The sequence below is a fragment of the Fusarium venenatum genome (genome assembly GCF_020744135.1).
Source record: "Fusarium venenatum strain MPI-CAGE-CH-0201 chromosome Unknown EDB82scaffold_2, whole genome shotgun sequence".
Taxonomy (NCBI): domain Eukaryota; kingdom Fungi; phylum Ascomycota; class Sordariomycetes; order Hypocreales; family Nectriaceae; genus Fusarium; species Fusarium venenatum.
This window is the reverse complement of record NW_027072130.1, coordinates 1,946,166-1,959,098: the sequence shown is the minus strand read 5'-3', so window position 1 is coordinate 1,959,098 and position 12,933 is coordinate 1,946,166. Positions and strand designations below refer to the sequence as shown.

Genomic DNA, 12,933 nt, shown 5'->3' with positions numbered 1-12,933 from the left:
ATCTTTCATTTATTTCTTGCCACCATCAAACGAGCGTCTTCCGTTATTGCAACCGGGAGAACGTGCTTGTGGAAATACTTGTTTGTAAGAGCTACCAGGCTACTTCTGGTCAGTCAATGTCCAAAACATTAAAAGGGAGTTTATGGCTGCTATTTGGGTTGTACGAATCCATTTCTGAAAAAGAAGTCATCTCAATCAGCAATTCTGAATGTGTGAGGAAACAGAGCTTCAAGAGGCCTAAAAGTGCCAAGACGATGGTCTAAGCTCGGTTTCCAGAGAGAATCTTTGTTAATATTGGGTATGAGGCTATGCTGGACTGGACCCTAGATCCTGACTATCCACGGTGCTCAGTCTGATCCATGCGCCAGAAGACTGACTCGGGATCTATGGGATAACAGGGCTGGCTTGCGTGTCGTAATACAGAGCTGGAGCCAGAATATACAAGCGAAGCGATCTGCGTCACTGATTCTAAAAATACCATTTGTTGAGGGATCTGTGTGTTCTACTTATCGATGCATTTGAACTATCTACCGTTGAGGTTGTGGCCATGAGTACTGGTAAAGAGGTCATGGCGGCTTGTACGGGGGTCCAACATGTAGAAGGTCACGGCCGATTGCAACGGGCATTCGATTATACATTCAAACCGCCATCTCTGAGCTTCTGATATATCTGTGCGGTGGAAGCTGCGTAGCCGGGTACCATGATGCCTTCTCCAGTAGGAGCTGGTACATTATAGAGAGGTACAACTCTTGTTGCACCCTTTGTCACTTCAAGGATGGTACCGTTGCCAAGTTCCGGGTCAACAACAAGTCTCCACATGCCTTGTGCCACTTCCTCGGGACTGATGAGCACTGTATCCTCTTCTAGCATGATGGCTTTGGTTGGGTCTTCGCTCCATATAGGAGTCTAGTTCTGATATCAGCAGCCATCGCGAGAGACCACATGTAGATATGGAATGAACTTACCGCTGCAGCTCCCGGAGCTACACATCCAACGCGGATGCCAAGTTCATCCCGAAGTCCTCCTAGCGATCTCACAAACCCGTGCAAGCCGTGCTTACTGGCAAAGTACAAAGGCGTTGTGATGGCCGCTGCATATCCGGCTATGCTGCCGACATGTATGAGACATCCCTTGTGCTTTGTATTTGTCCAGTATCCAATAGCAAGTTGACTGAGCCGAATGGGAGACACCAAGTTCACGTCCAGAACAGCATAGTGTCCGGGATCAGCATCAGCATCATCCCGAGAAACACTGTCTTGGTTACTCTCCGTCTTCGGAGCTTCCCAGAACGAAGACCATTGAGGTTCAAATATTCCCGCTCCGGCGACGACGATATCAACCCTGGAAAACTTCTCCAAGGCTATTCTCCATGCAGTTGTCAGCTGAGGCCAGGATGCAACGTCCGTCTCTTGGAATAGTACTCTAGCTTTGTCATTGTCGCCCGTAAATGGGTGTTGTTCCATGAGTTGTTGGGCTTCGGATCGAAGCTTAAGATCTGCTATGAGAACCGAGCATCTATTCTCGAGCAGTACGCGAACAAAGCATAGGTTGATGCCTGTTCTCGTAATCAGTCTCGGAATGGTTGATACTTATTATATCATGGCGAAATCATACCAGAGCCTCCGCCTGTAACGAAAGCATATTTTTCATGTGCAGGCGATGCCATGTTAGCCAGTCCTCAGGATTTCGGAGCTTCGATCGAGTTGCGATAATTGACTGACTTGAAATTTGCTTTTCACGACCAAAATATAAATGCCTTAACAGTGGTAGACTTTGTGGGGGAGCATATAAAAAGACGGTGGATAGCTAACAAATCAGAGTGTTGTGTGTGTTGTCATTAAAAGTTAAATCTATGTAGGTATCCTCCCCACCCTTGGATGTGCCTGAGCTGTTCCGGTCACACTTCCATGCAGTTAGGCGTTGGCCTTCTCTTCATCTGCAAGTATCTCTACTGGGATCAGATCATCCTCTGGTTTCCCTTCTCGACATGCCCATCCATCTACTCTTCGTAATGTCTCACGACTCCAAATCCGGTTCATGACTGACAATCGGATAGGGACCAAAGCAATAATGATGAGTGGAAATGCAGGAGCTGCAACCGTCAGAGTCACACCAAAGACGACACCAGTCATGATAATTTGAGTGATGGTGTACATGTGGATTCCGAGCCAGGTAACACCAGCGGGAAGTTCAGGAAGATCGGACGGTGCAGTGAGAAGATTAACAACCCGTTCCAAGATAGGGTTGACAGACAATGACTGATAGCCCATGAAAATAAAGAGCCCTGCTAGCACAGAAGTCTGTGTGAGACCTAATAGCTTCTGCAGGGGAGGTGATACAAAAATGAGAATCAGAGCAGCTTGAATGAAGTGCGAGTATCTCTGCTCATAGGTCCTTGCAACGTGGCGGGGTGACTCTGGTTGCTCACCCTCTTCAGCTGGAGGACTCTCTAGGACATAGTGCATCAGTGATTCGGAGTGGAGAGGTGCTTGAGGGAGGAGACCGTTGGCCGGAGGGATGCCGAGAATACCGCAGATTATTGTAGTTGTTCCCAATAGAGCCACATCCCAAGCATAGCCGCCTGGCTTCTTAGTCCCATATCGCTCTACAGTGCAGATGATGCTACTGATTTCATGATCGAAGTAGAACAATACTGTAACGATGGCACCTGGAATCATGGACAGGAACACCCACTCAATGGGCGCCTCCCAGAAACGAACAAAGAATGTCGCCCTGTCAGGGTTTGTAGGCCGGAAGCTAGTCTGCACCTCAAGACGAATATGATCCAGGGAGGCTAGTTCTCCAATGTATGGGATTCCAATCCAGAAGATGATGGAAATGGCAGCCGCATACTCTGTAAGACCAAGACGAACGTAGCGATGGAGCATGGGTTTCCACGAGTTTGCGGTTGACAACAAAATGGCCAGAAGACAAGTCCCTATGGCGCCTAGGACAGCATAGAGGAAGGCAGCGAGTGAGACTCGGGCATGGGTGCGCTTCAGTTCCATGGCAGCCTTGTGGAAGTAGATGACACTGTTGAGCAAAGAAAAGATGTCGGCGCTGAAATGGGTGACATATTGCATCGTCCAGTCATGGGCATTGAAGATGGCCAGGAGATAGTGCATCCACCCGGCGTGGATGAGAGTCCATGCCATGACAGGCAGAAATTCGACCTGTTTGTTTATGTTAGAAGACTTGGCTTGGTGTTGCTCATGTAACTTACATGGAAGTGCTTGTCACATAGTTCGTAAACGTTCTCGGCCAAGACTGAGAAAGGACCAGTCACGCCAAGAATTGTCAGAGGTTGACCCGAGAAACTATGGTCTTGTCAGCGTGCAGCTCAGCTGAGCCTTGTACTATGAGTGCCACTTACAGAGAAAATATGAGACCGCAGAGGCCAGTGCTGAAGACGACCTCGATAGTGCCCCACGACTTTCCAGTCAAGGTGTACAAGTCACTTGCAAAGGTGATGCCGGGCAGAAGATTGGTAAAGAAGATGTAGACAGCACTCGCAACCACCTGCTGGTTAAAGACTTGCCAATCTGACAGGTATCGATCTTTGAGATTGATAACATCTTCCTTTAGTAATCGAAAGGGACGAAGTTTGCCCTCTTTGCCAAAATACTTGGATGGTCGATTTCCTTGATTAGGTGGACCTGCTGCATCTTGAGCGTTGGTGTTTGGTGTGACAGTATTAGCAGATCCAAAGGTTGGCCTTCTCTCGATGTCAATCAAGTCTTGAACTGGTTCAGTCTCAGGCCTAGCCATTGTTCACGTCAACTTTGACTACAACAACAAGACAAAACTCGGCGGTTCTGAAGTGAATTGAAGGCAAGCACATGATGCATCTTCCCTTGACTCTGAGTGAGGACTCTGAGGCAATTTATCATTTTGGTCCCATATGTAAAGCCTGGTCTTGGCTTTTTCTTGGCTTTGGAATATTTCTTGGCGTTCAATGGTTATTTGCCATCTTCCCTTGTCAGTACGAGAAACGATTCGATCATGTTAGTTCATGCTTTAGTTTATAGTCTCTTGAGCCGCGTGGTTGAATTCAGAAACTCAATTGGTTCGGCATTGAAGAGAGGTAGAGTGACGTCACTTTCAGCTCTGTCGTACATCTGCACGTGCGGAGGGGCAAGGCTGTAAGTAAAAGTGGAGCATCTAGGCAAGGCTGAATTCTAGATTTACTAGTCGTCTTCTTTTTCAGGGTCCTTGAATACCTAATATCCCATTATCCTCATTGTAATATCTGGAGTTTCTCGACGTCAGTCCCACATTCAAGATAACATGCAAAACACATGACCTCGGGAGATCTTCTTGAATAAACCGATACAATGGCGCAATTCATTCCTCGGCAAACATTTGGCCTACCAAACTCAATTCCCAAGACATATTACCTAGGCCATCATGCTACAGCCCAATCTGGTATGATCAAGAGACTGAACAATATACATCTCATCCTCGAATGCCGCGATCTACGTCTCCCATTGACCACGAATAATCCCATCCTCGAACAATCCCTTGCCGGCCGCGAGCGAATTGTTGTCTTCACAAAATGCGACCTCACAACCAACAAACCCGAGTACGTCAACGCTCTGCGCAAGTTGTACGGCGATCGTTTTGTGCTCTGGAATAAAGAGAGCGAAAAAACAACAAAAGACCTCCTTAGAAAGGTCAAAGATGTTGCGCGCGCAGTCGACTCAATAACGGGAATGAGGGCCATGATCGTAGGGATGCCCAATGTGGGAAAGAGTTCATTGCTCAACACATTACGGAGTAACGGGCTACCGCAGAAAACTAAAAAGTCAGCCAAGACTGGGGGGCAACCAGGAATTACGCGCAAGATCGGCACGAGCGTTCGCATCGTGGAAACAAAAGGCAATGATCCGCAGAGAGGTGTTGGTGAAGGGGTATTCATGTTAGATACTCCAGGTGTCTTCGTACCATACGTCGACAACCCAGAAACCATGATAAAGATTGCGCTCGTGCAAGGCATCAAGGTTGGCCTGGTACCTTCAGAGGTTCTGGTAGACTACCTGCTCTACCGCCTCAACAAGATCGACCCAGCCTTCTACGAGCAGTATTCAAAGCCCACAAATAGCGTTGAAGAATTACTTACATCCATTGCTACGAAAACAGGGAAACTGAAGGCTGGGGGTTCACCAAACTTCCATGGAGCGGCCAGCGTGTTCCTGAAAGATTGGAGAACCGGGAAGCTGGGCAAGTTCATGCTCGAAGATTTAACGGACGAAGCAATCGAGGAACATCAACAGCGATTGATAAATCCCCCACTCAGCATGAACCAGGCTAAAAAGCAACTGAAAGAAGCACGCGCACAAGAAAGAGCGGGTGCTTAGAATCATGAATTCAAGACTTGATCACTGTAAAATGTATCTGCATAATAGGGCATTTTTTCCATGTACACTACTGTCTAAGCATATTGTCTTACATCATACTCAAATTCGTATTGTCCCTTGCCCACATAACCTTTCTTGCTGAAAATGTGCAGGCACCAATGACTAAGTCCTTGAGGCGTGCTAGGGTATATATAGAATGATAGCCGGAACACCAAAGGGTCCCTGCCTCGATAGAGTGCTTCCAGTCAAATGACAAACAACCAAAACCCTAAGAAGAACGAAAAACCCGTGCCTGCTGCATCAATTTTGGATGCTGGTGACGCCGCTGGATGTACCTTAACCTTAAACGCCTGAAATAATAACAATCGAGCACGTATCCCTTGCTGTAGAGACTCCAAGATGTGCTGCTGTGAACCTAATCTGTGTTATCAGGTATACTGATTCTGCCATTTGACCATATCTCTTGTCAGAACGTCCATCATTTCCATGGGGTTCAAGTCTTTGAACTCTTTACCCTCAGAGGACTCCCGAGTACTTTCCTTGTCAGCAGCTTCAGAGCTCATAGTCTTCTGAAGCGACACCTCCCCATTACTCGTGTTCTCATTCGTCACTGGCAAAGTTTCGGCTGCAAGGTCTACTTGAGTCCTCGAAATAAAATCCATAATGGCGCCAACACGCCGCTTCATGTCGACCATATTCAACTTGTGGTGAATGGCCGGCTTCGACTTGCCATGTCGATGTTCACTCGTTGGTTTCGGGTGAGCCGGCGTGGGCTCGTCACTGGTCTTCTGTATGTCACGCGACATTGACCGCGCTGGCGACTCGCCTTCCCCGTCTCGATCTCTCGTATACTGGTTCCTCCCTTTGCCTTTCTTGTGAGCCGTTCTTCCGCCACGTTTCTGGATGCTTGAAACAGGCTGATGACTCGCAGGGGGTGTGTCGGGTACAGGCTCGACTGGCGCGGGTGTCTCCATAATGACAGGTGCCTCAATACTCTTCGTGGCTGGGGGTTTGACTGTGGCAGGGGGCGTCTCCTCGGCAGGATCTGAGTCTAAGTGATTGTCAGCCTCAACTGTACCGTAGACATCGTTGTTCATCTTACCCTCTCCTCGTCGCCTTTCTGCGCGGCCTTTGCGTTTGTCCGCGGCCTCTTGTCTCTGACGCTCTTTGTCTTCCTTCTCAGTTTTGGCTCGCTGGTTCTTGTTGTTGCGAACCCTCTTCGTTCCGTTACGGGTATTGATTTCGTCCTCCGACTCATTGTGAGTCTGTACTTCGGCCGGTTCGATTGGGGGCGAAGGTGACCTAGAGCTGGTCCTTTGCCGCTTGACGCTTATTGGATTTCTCAGCGACGCCAACTTGTCGTCCCGTGGACGAGCGTTGACAGCTACTGATTCCTCACTGTCGCTGCGTCCTCGTTTCGCTCGTCGGGTTAATATTTCTGATCCATCTTGAGGTACGTCTTCTTTGCTTGCTTCAATGGCTCTCAACAATTGCTCATCTTCGTATGCACGGTCGCGGCTATTCATTGTAGATCGACGCTTGGAACTTTGCGAAGCGGAAGTAGGGCGCGAGTTCTTGCTCGTCCCAGTCTTGGGTGAGCGGTTGCCATCCTTAGCGATCGAGGTAGCTCGGGAGGTCGCGCGCGACGGACGATTATGGGGAACATATTTAGACCATTTTTGACTGAGAAAGATAATGTCAGCGCAAGACGATCGTAACGGGAGTGCGTAGCGAAGGGAGATGAAATAGGTAGTCGGGGTAAAAAACAGAATTTTCAGAAAGTGAACGTCCCAGAGACATCTTGACTGAACAAAGTCCAACCGGAATGACAAGTTTGACTCACCCATTGCTTGCCGTATATATCTTGTGGAGTTCTTTGCGACATTGCTCGCAAAAATACTCATCAGGAGAGCTCTCGGCGCTAAAAATGCCTACACAGGCGCCGTGCTGCCAGACTTTACAAATGTCGCATTGAACGAAGAAGCCGGTAACGTCTTCGGTGAATTCAATGGCATTGAAAAAGTCCAAGTCGGCACCTTCGACAGGCGGACGACCTGGATACTCTTCAGCATCGCAGATGCATCGAACAGCCTCGTCCTCCTCTTCTTGAAGGTCGTCGCTTCCGTTCACCATGTCAAAGTTGTCGGACTTGGAATTTTTGTCGTTATCGTCTTCCTGGTTCCGCTTTCGCCTTCGACCAAGGAGGGTATCGTCAAGATCTTCAAATGGCTCCGAGGATAATGAGCCGCTGGGCGTGGACTTGTTGGAAGAAGGTTTAGCGACAGATCTTGTGTTCCGCTCGACTCGACCCGACGTGTTTGAGGATACCGATGATTGCTGTGATTGAGAATTGGTGATGCGGGCTCTCGATGACCGTCGCGGCGAAGGTGGTGCCATTGAGGGAGTAGGGTCACCGAGGTGAGGTGGAATATGAGGAGAAAACGAGATGGTAGAAAGGGTAGGGGATCGACGCCTCGTTCGGCAGATGACGGCGCGTGTGACACTATATAGTAGACAGGCTCTCTCCGATGTTGATGGTCACGTCAGAAGAAGGTAGAATCGCGAGAATTGAACGTAATGCAACGGCGACCAAGATCGTGGGAGCTGGGTTGGTGAGCGACCAGCGACGAGTGCGACTACTGGAACAAGAAGGTAGAACGTTCGTATCGAAGACGGGGTTGGCAAGCAAGCATGTCGAGAATGCGCAGAAACGCTATGAGTATGAAACGGAGAGATACCGTAACAATGAGGTGGTATGTGCCGAGAGAAGAGTGGGCGGAAGCTTTCTTTGGAGGAGGAGAAGGAAGAGAAGAGGCGCGGACATGGGCTTGCTCAAGCGTGGGCATGGGCATGGGAAAGTGGGCAGGAAGGTGGGCGCGGGTCTCACTTGCCTAGCATCGCTTCAGAAAGACCTGAACCGATGGAACCACTACAAGACCACCTGCAGGGCATTCTAGCACTCACTGAACTGCCCGCTCAGTGCAGCACCTTGCAAGCTCCAGGATACAGGGGTCTTCTGGAGCACTGTGCATAGGTGCTTAACCATTCAGAAGGCACACTGAAAAATTCTAGTCCCACTCACCGTAACAAACTCGAACCTAGAGACGTCGGGGTAGCAGATGAACTTCCATGACTGTTGGAGATATAAAGCGAAATCAGTCAGTTGATGAATAACTGTTTAGACAGGACTCCTAGGCCATTGCTTATTTGTTACCTAAAGCTTAAATGTTAACGTTTCTGATGCCGTCTTGTACCATTTGCCAGTGTCGCCAGGGACCTTGTTTTGTTTGCTGATCAAGCGACTAAACCCCCACAGTCGGCGGTTTGTTTCCGCTTCCATCATGGTCAGTCAATGAAGTCCGTTTTCACAGATAATATCCGTACATATGTATCAAATGTTCTACCGTGCATACCCTGCAATCCATACATGGGGATTCTCGGGAGAATGACATCAGGGAGACATTGAATGCCATGGATGTACGTCAAGTTCCTGGCGACACCACACGAACAACGGAGAGGCTAGTCTATAGAGCGCCATCAACGGTCTTTCCGCCCAAAATGCGATGATGTAGAGAGTGCAGAGCATGAGGATGGCAGTCATGAAGCCAATCATGACCTTTTCTTTTTCTTGTGGGTGCTGTCAGTTAGAATTGGAGAAACTCAAAAGGTGGGACAATTACTTCCCTTCCAGCCTATAGACATTAGGCGCCAGCTTGGCTGACTAACTGCTCCACTGCCTCCCAACGGCCATATGGCTCTGGCTGTGACAACTCCACTGGTGATGATTTAACCACACAGCTACAGATACTGTACAACAACTTTGAGGTGTTATCGGGCTTCGCGTTGTTATTTTGCAGGCTACCGACATTCTGGATTCTTTTTGTCAATTATTGTTGGATTTTGGACCTCAGCGGGTGAACGAGTTTGGATTGAGGTTTCTCCAGTCTCTCAAGCCCCCCTCCACAAGTAACCCGGCCGTGACTGGGTAAGCGAGCCCCGACCTTGGACAACGAGCGAGTCCAGCGACCATTCGTATAACCTCTTCAAGAATCGATTGACTTTGTATTTGAGACGAGGTTCAAGGCTGAGGCTGGATTGGCTCAGGCCGAAACTCGCTCTAGTACTTCACGTCCAGTCGTGATACCTTATGTCGACAATATGTTCTGACCCGCACACAGAACGTTTTATAGCCCGACCGAACCAAGTTACCCCTCTGAGACAACATCAAGGCCTCGAACTCGGTGTTGGCGTTTGCGAATCACGGTTTTGATACCCCCTTCGGATTGTATTCTCAGCACACTACAATCAAGACAGTTTGTCGACAATATATTGATTGCATATACTGCGACACGACCCCTCCTTTGGCCACACTTGCTGTTCGCCTGCTCCCTCTTTTGCGGTTTGCATCAGAGTCAATACAATGTTTGATGGGTACGCTTTCCATTCACTTTGGACGCTGCGAGGCAGTTGTGACGCCTGGCAAGTCTTGATACTTCAACCTTTCTCAATGGCTGCCCAGGCTGAGCGATGTCTGGCAACGTCATGAAATATTCCCATTATCACATCCCTCGCAATGTTGGATACTGCCTCGGCCGTGACTATTCTTATCGGGTTTCTGGTGATATATCTGCTAACGAGAAATTTGCGTTCTTTGCGCGCAGGTCATAGTCCCAATATGTCACCAGATACTGCATCGTCGTTATTTCCAGAGCGACCGATTCGGCCATTACCGAGACGTCGACTTCGAGAGAAGCTCTCTTCAGAGGTCGCGGATACGATCAAATACCCCCCTCCAACGCACGAAACCACCCCCCTTTTCTATTATCCGCCATATACTCTCAAGGACGAGGGAAGCCCGCCAAGGATAGGATCTACAAGCCCAACTCAACAGGGCCGAAGGACCGAAACAGGGCGCAACTACACCCCCAGACAGAACGGTCTGGGAATGCGTGACGGTGATGATGAAGAAACGACCCTGCGAAGTACCATGGTCACTCGGTCGCCTCCAAAGATCCTGACCCGTGGTGCTCGACGACATTCAAAGCCAGACCAGCCTCGCACGAATGCACAGCCGCCTCCTTCAGCGACATCATCGGCAGACGGTTATGATTTGTTCGAGAACACAAGCAACAAAAAGAAGCGCAAGATACCTTCCGCAGGAGACGCCATATTGAATAACACTCAAGCGTTGAACAATGAGATGGGGTCCATTGCTATTTCAACTAGCACAGGACATTCACCTGACAACGAGCTGCATAATGACAGATCGTACCCGCATTCAAGTACCAGTGGGTTCATAACCAACAGTCAGGGGATTTCAGGTTCTGGTAGAGGTAGACTTGGGCGCTCGAGGAACGGTAGAAGCCCACTTCGAGCCTTGTCTGATGGCAATAGTTCGTGGATCGGACGAACACCAAAACCTGCTCAACCCCAATGGGCACCAGGTGGTAAGTTCTCTTTTTCTTTCACGCACAGGTTCACGTGTTGTTCCTCTATTCTTTCGTTCTATTGTCTTGTTTCCCAACAATGGATCCGTGATGGCAGTTGAGCATTCATCGGCCAGTCTTATGCATGATCCTATTGTATCAGGCGACCTATAGGATCAATGACATTATGCTTCTTTTGTGCTGCGTATATGGGGCAGAACGGAACCTTAGTGATGCAGCCACCCAGCAACGTACAAAATATTTTGATTATCTGTTCTGTATTTTCGCACTCGGCCTCGCTTATAATTACCCCTCATCACTATCATCAACAGGTTACCAGACTCTAACACAGAAAATTAGAACAAGAAGGAAGCGGTATAATCTCAAACGCTATAGCAAACGCTGAGAAACTGCGACCCCAGGGCCAGGACAACGTGAGCTTACTCCAGCAACATTCGGCTGTGACAAAAAGCACTCCAGCTTCGACCCAGTTCACCTTCACCTGTGAATCTCAAGTTCCTGGCACTATCCGGTGGCCTGGTAAGTGTGCACACGAGACAATGAAGATGTACGTTTACTGATTTGAGCACAAGGCCACGCGAATAAGCACAGCATGTCGACCCAGGGTGGCCCTGGTTCTTTGCCAGCTGGCAGTGTTGCTCACCATGATGGTTCCTCCGTTGCTGCTAGTAGAGGCTCCGGGAGTTCTCGTCGGGATAGCAAGCGCCGTCTTGATCGGTCACTTGATAGGGCTGCTAGGCGCCGTCGTCAAGTTGCTACAGAAACTCGACGAACAAATCCCAACAGCGCAACACACGACTGGATCTGTGAATTTTGCGAGTACGAAAGCATTTTCGGTGAACCTCCCAAAGCACTGATCCGAATGTATGAGATCAAAGATCGCAAACGTCGACAAGAGGAAGCTGATCGCAAGCGACTTCTTGAGAAGGCCAAGGCGAAGAGCAGGAAAGGTAAAAAGAGTGGCAAGGCGTCGTCCAGGGGAGAGCATTCTGTTACTCAACCGCCAGGTCAGGAACCAGCCGGCCATATGGACACGAACCACCATCACTCGACCCAGTCAGAAGAGGGTGAGGACTATCCCGATTCTCCTGGAGAACGGACGGGGCCCGACATAAAAGCAGATGGTCCACCACCATAAGCTTTGAACATGATGCAGGGGATTGCACTGCTTCAGCGACCACATTCCTCTTGTCAATCTGAGGAAAGTGCATTCGTTATCGATCAACCAAGAAGATACGGACAAACGAGGTGCCATCTTTCAGTTGGCTTGGTGCAATGCGGAACGTTTTCGTTGAATCTAAGGGTTCCGCAACTCCAATGGCTTTGTTTCTTGTTATTGGTCTTGGACATTGCAGAAATACCCTAACGACTTACGAGTCACTTGCTTCTTACTTGATCAGGGGAAGTATCGGCTTACTGAAGACTGAGCCACTCGGTGGGGAGATGGCTCAGTAACTGAGAGCAACTACGGTTTATCAGGTGTAGGAATGTGGTAGGATGTGCCACCATGGATAGTATAAGTACACTTTCAGTGTCAAGAATAGCCGCAGTGTGTATTGGCAAAGCTGTACTAGTAAATACTTTTATGACCACTCTTTGTTAGCCAGTTGCTTTGTCTCGTCCTTTTGATATGCTATATGTGCAGTTGTCTAGAGAGTCCTGAATCGCATGAAGTGAACAAAACCAAATACAGATGAAACGATCTAGTTGTATATTGACGTCAGAGGGCCCCTTATTAATTCAGTTGGAGTTTACCCTTGGTGGATATGGATGGATCTAACCATGTGGCGGGGACTATGATTTAGATGCAGCTGAGAATCATGAACCCTTAAGTTAGTTTATTAGGGTAGTGACAGGTATGTACGGATGACAATCTGACAGTATTCAAAGTTTCATTGTCCTTATTGCAACGTCTTCCTGTCTCAATAGGTACTAATTCGGAGATGTTTCTATACACAGATAGAGTTATATATATACATGGGGCCAAGCTTTTCGGCGACGAACTGGTGCGTGCATGCGTGTGGGCGATCCACCCTCACTCCTCGCAACGCAACGCAACGCAACCCAAGGCCCCCAGATTGTTTATGTTTATTCCGCCGAGAAAATCTTGTAGATCTCGGCAGCTGCAA

The 12,933-nt window shown here is 48.7% G+C and overlaps 5 protein-coding genes across 5 annotated transcripts; 2 read left to right on the top strand and 3 right to left on the bottom strand.

The window, feature by feature from the left end:
• Window positions 1–475: 475 nt before the first annotated feature.
• EDB82DRAFT_495753 (uncharacterized protein) lies at window positions 476–1,805 on the bottom strand. The gene is made up of 3 exons (XM_025733512.2): window positions 1,615–1,805; window positions 966–1,555; window positions 476–906 (listed from the first exon to the last, which is right to left on the bottom strand). Exons 1-3 carry the CDS (start codon window positions 1,664–1,666, stop codon window positions 631–633), a joined length of 918 nt encoding a protein of 305 aa, XP_025584410.2. The 5' UTR covers window positions 1,667–1,805; the 3' UTR covers window positions 476–630.
• Window positions 1,806–4,036, bottom strand: EDB82DRAFT_495749 (HCO3 transporter family-domain-containing protein). The gene is made up of 3 exons (XM_025733511.2): window positions 3,374–4,036; window positions 3,224–3,317; window positions 1,806–3,173 (listed from the first exon to the last, which is right to left on the bottom strand). Exons 1-3 carry the CDS (start codon window positions 3,766–3,768, stop codon window positions 1,914–1,916), a joined length of 1,749 nt encoding a protein of 582 aa, XP_025584409.1. The 5' UTR covers window positions 3,769–4,036; the 3' UTR covers window positions 1,806–1,913.
• A 171-nt stretch (window positions 4,037–4,207) lies between these two features.
• Window positions 4,208–5,388, top strand: EDB82DRAFT_495746 (P-loop containing nucleoside triphosphate hydrolase protein). Its single transcript, XM_025733509.2, has one exon. The coding sequence runs from the start codon at window positions 4,335–4,337 to the stop codon at window positions 5,355–5,357; it is 1,023 nt and encodes a 340-aa protein (XP_025584408.1). The 5' UTR covers window positions 4,208–4,334; the 3' UTR covers window positions 5,358–5,388.
• On the bottom strand, window positions 5,389–8,134 carry EDB82DRAFT_495744 (uncharacterized protein). The gene is made up of 3 exons (XM_065608517.1): window positions 7,201–8,134; window positions 6,460–7,040; window positions 5,389–6,408 (listed from the first exon to the last, which is right to left on the bottom strand). Exons 1-3 carry the CDS (start codon window positions 7,752–7,754, stop codon window positions 5,786–5,788), a joined length of 1,758 nt encoding a protein of 585 aa, XP_065464564.1. The 5' UTR covers window positions 7,755–8,134; the 3' UTR covers window positions 5,389–5,785.
• Window positions 8,135–10,032: 1,898 nt separating this feature from the next.
• EDB82DRAFT_523346 (uncharacterized protein) lies at window positions 10,033–11,942 on the top strand (the record flags this gene model as incomplete). Its single annotated transcript, XM_025733507.1, has 3 exons — window positions 10,033–10,804; window positions 11,144–11,323; window positions 11,377–11,942. The coding sequence occupies 3 exons, from the start codon at window positions 10,033–10,035 to the stop codon at window positions 11,940–11,942; spliced, it is 1,518 nt and encodes a 505-aa protein (XP_025584406.1).
• Window positions 11,943–12,933: the final 991 nt, after the last annotated feature.

Bases quoted from the DNA above. Each gene is read 5' to 3' on its own strand.
- EDB82DRAFT_495746 (XM_025733509.2), top strand. From the start codon at position 4,335: ATGGCGCAATTCATTCCTCGGCAAACATTTGGCCTACCAAACTCAATT.
- EDB82DRAFT_495753 (XM_025733512.2), bottom strand. From the start codon at position 1,666: ATGGCATCGCCTGCACATGAAAAATATGCTTTCGTTACAGGCGGAGGC. The intron at 1,556-1,614 runs GTATGATTTCGC...TTACGAGAACAG, and splicing joins CGTTACAGGCGGAGGCTCTG to GCATCAACCTATGCTTTGTT. The intron at 907-965 runs GTAAGTTCATTC...TATCAGAACTAG, and splicing joins TAGCTCCGGGAGCTGCAGCG to ACTCCTATATGGAGCGAAGA.
- EDB82DRAFT_495744 (XM_065608517.1), bottom strand. From the start codon at position 7,754: ATGGCACCACCTTCGCCGCGACGGTCATCGAGAGCCCGCATCACCAAT. The intron at 7,041-7,200 runs GTGAGTCAAACT...TATCTTTCTCAG, and splicing joins ATATATACGGCAAGCAATGG to TCAAAAATGGTCTAAATATG. The intron at 6,409-6,459 runs GTAAGATGAACA...ACAATCACTTAG, and splicing joins AGAAAGGCGACGAGGAGAGG to ACTCAGATCCTGCCGAGGAG.
- EDB82DRAFT_495749 (XM_025733511.2), bottom strand. From the start codon at position 3,768: ATGGCTAGGCCTGAGACTGAACCAGTTCAAGACTTGATTGACATCGAG. The intron at 3,318-3,373 runs GTAAGTGGCACT...ACAAGACCATAG, and splicing joins TGCGGTCTCATATTTTCTCT to TTTCTCGGGTCAACCTCTGA. The intron at 3,174-3,223 runs GTAAGTTACATG...ATAAACAAACAG, and splicing joins TATGTGACAAGCACTTCCAT to GTCGAATTTCTGCCTGTCAT.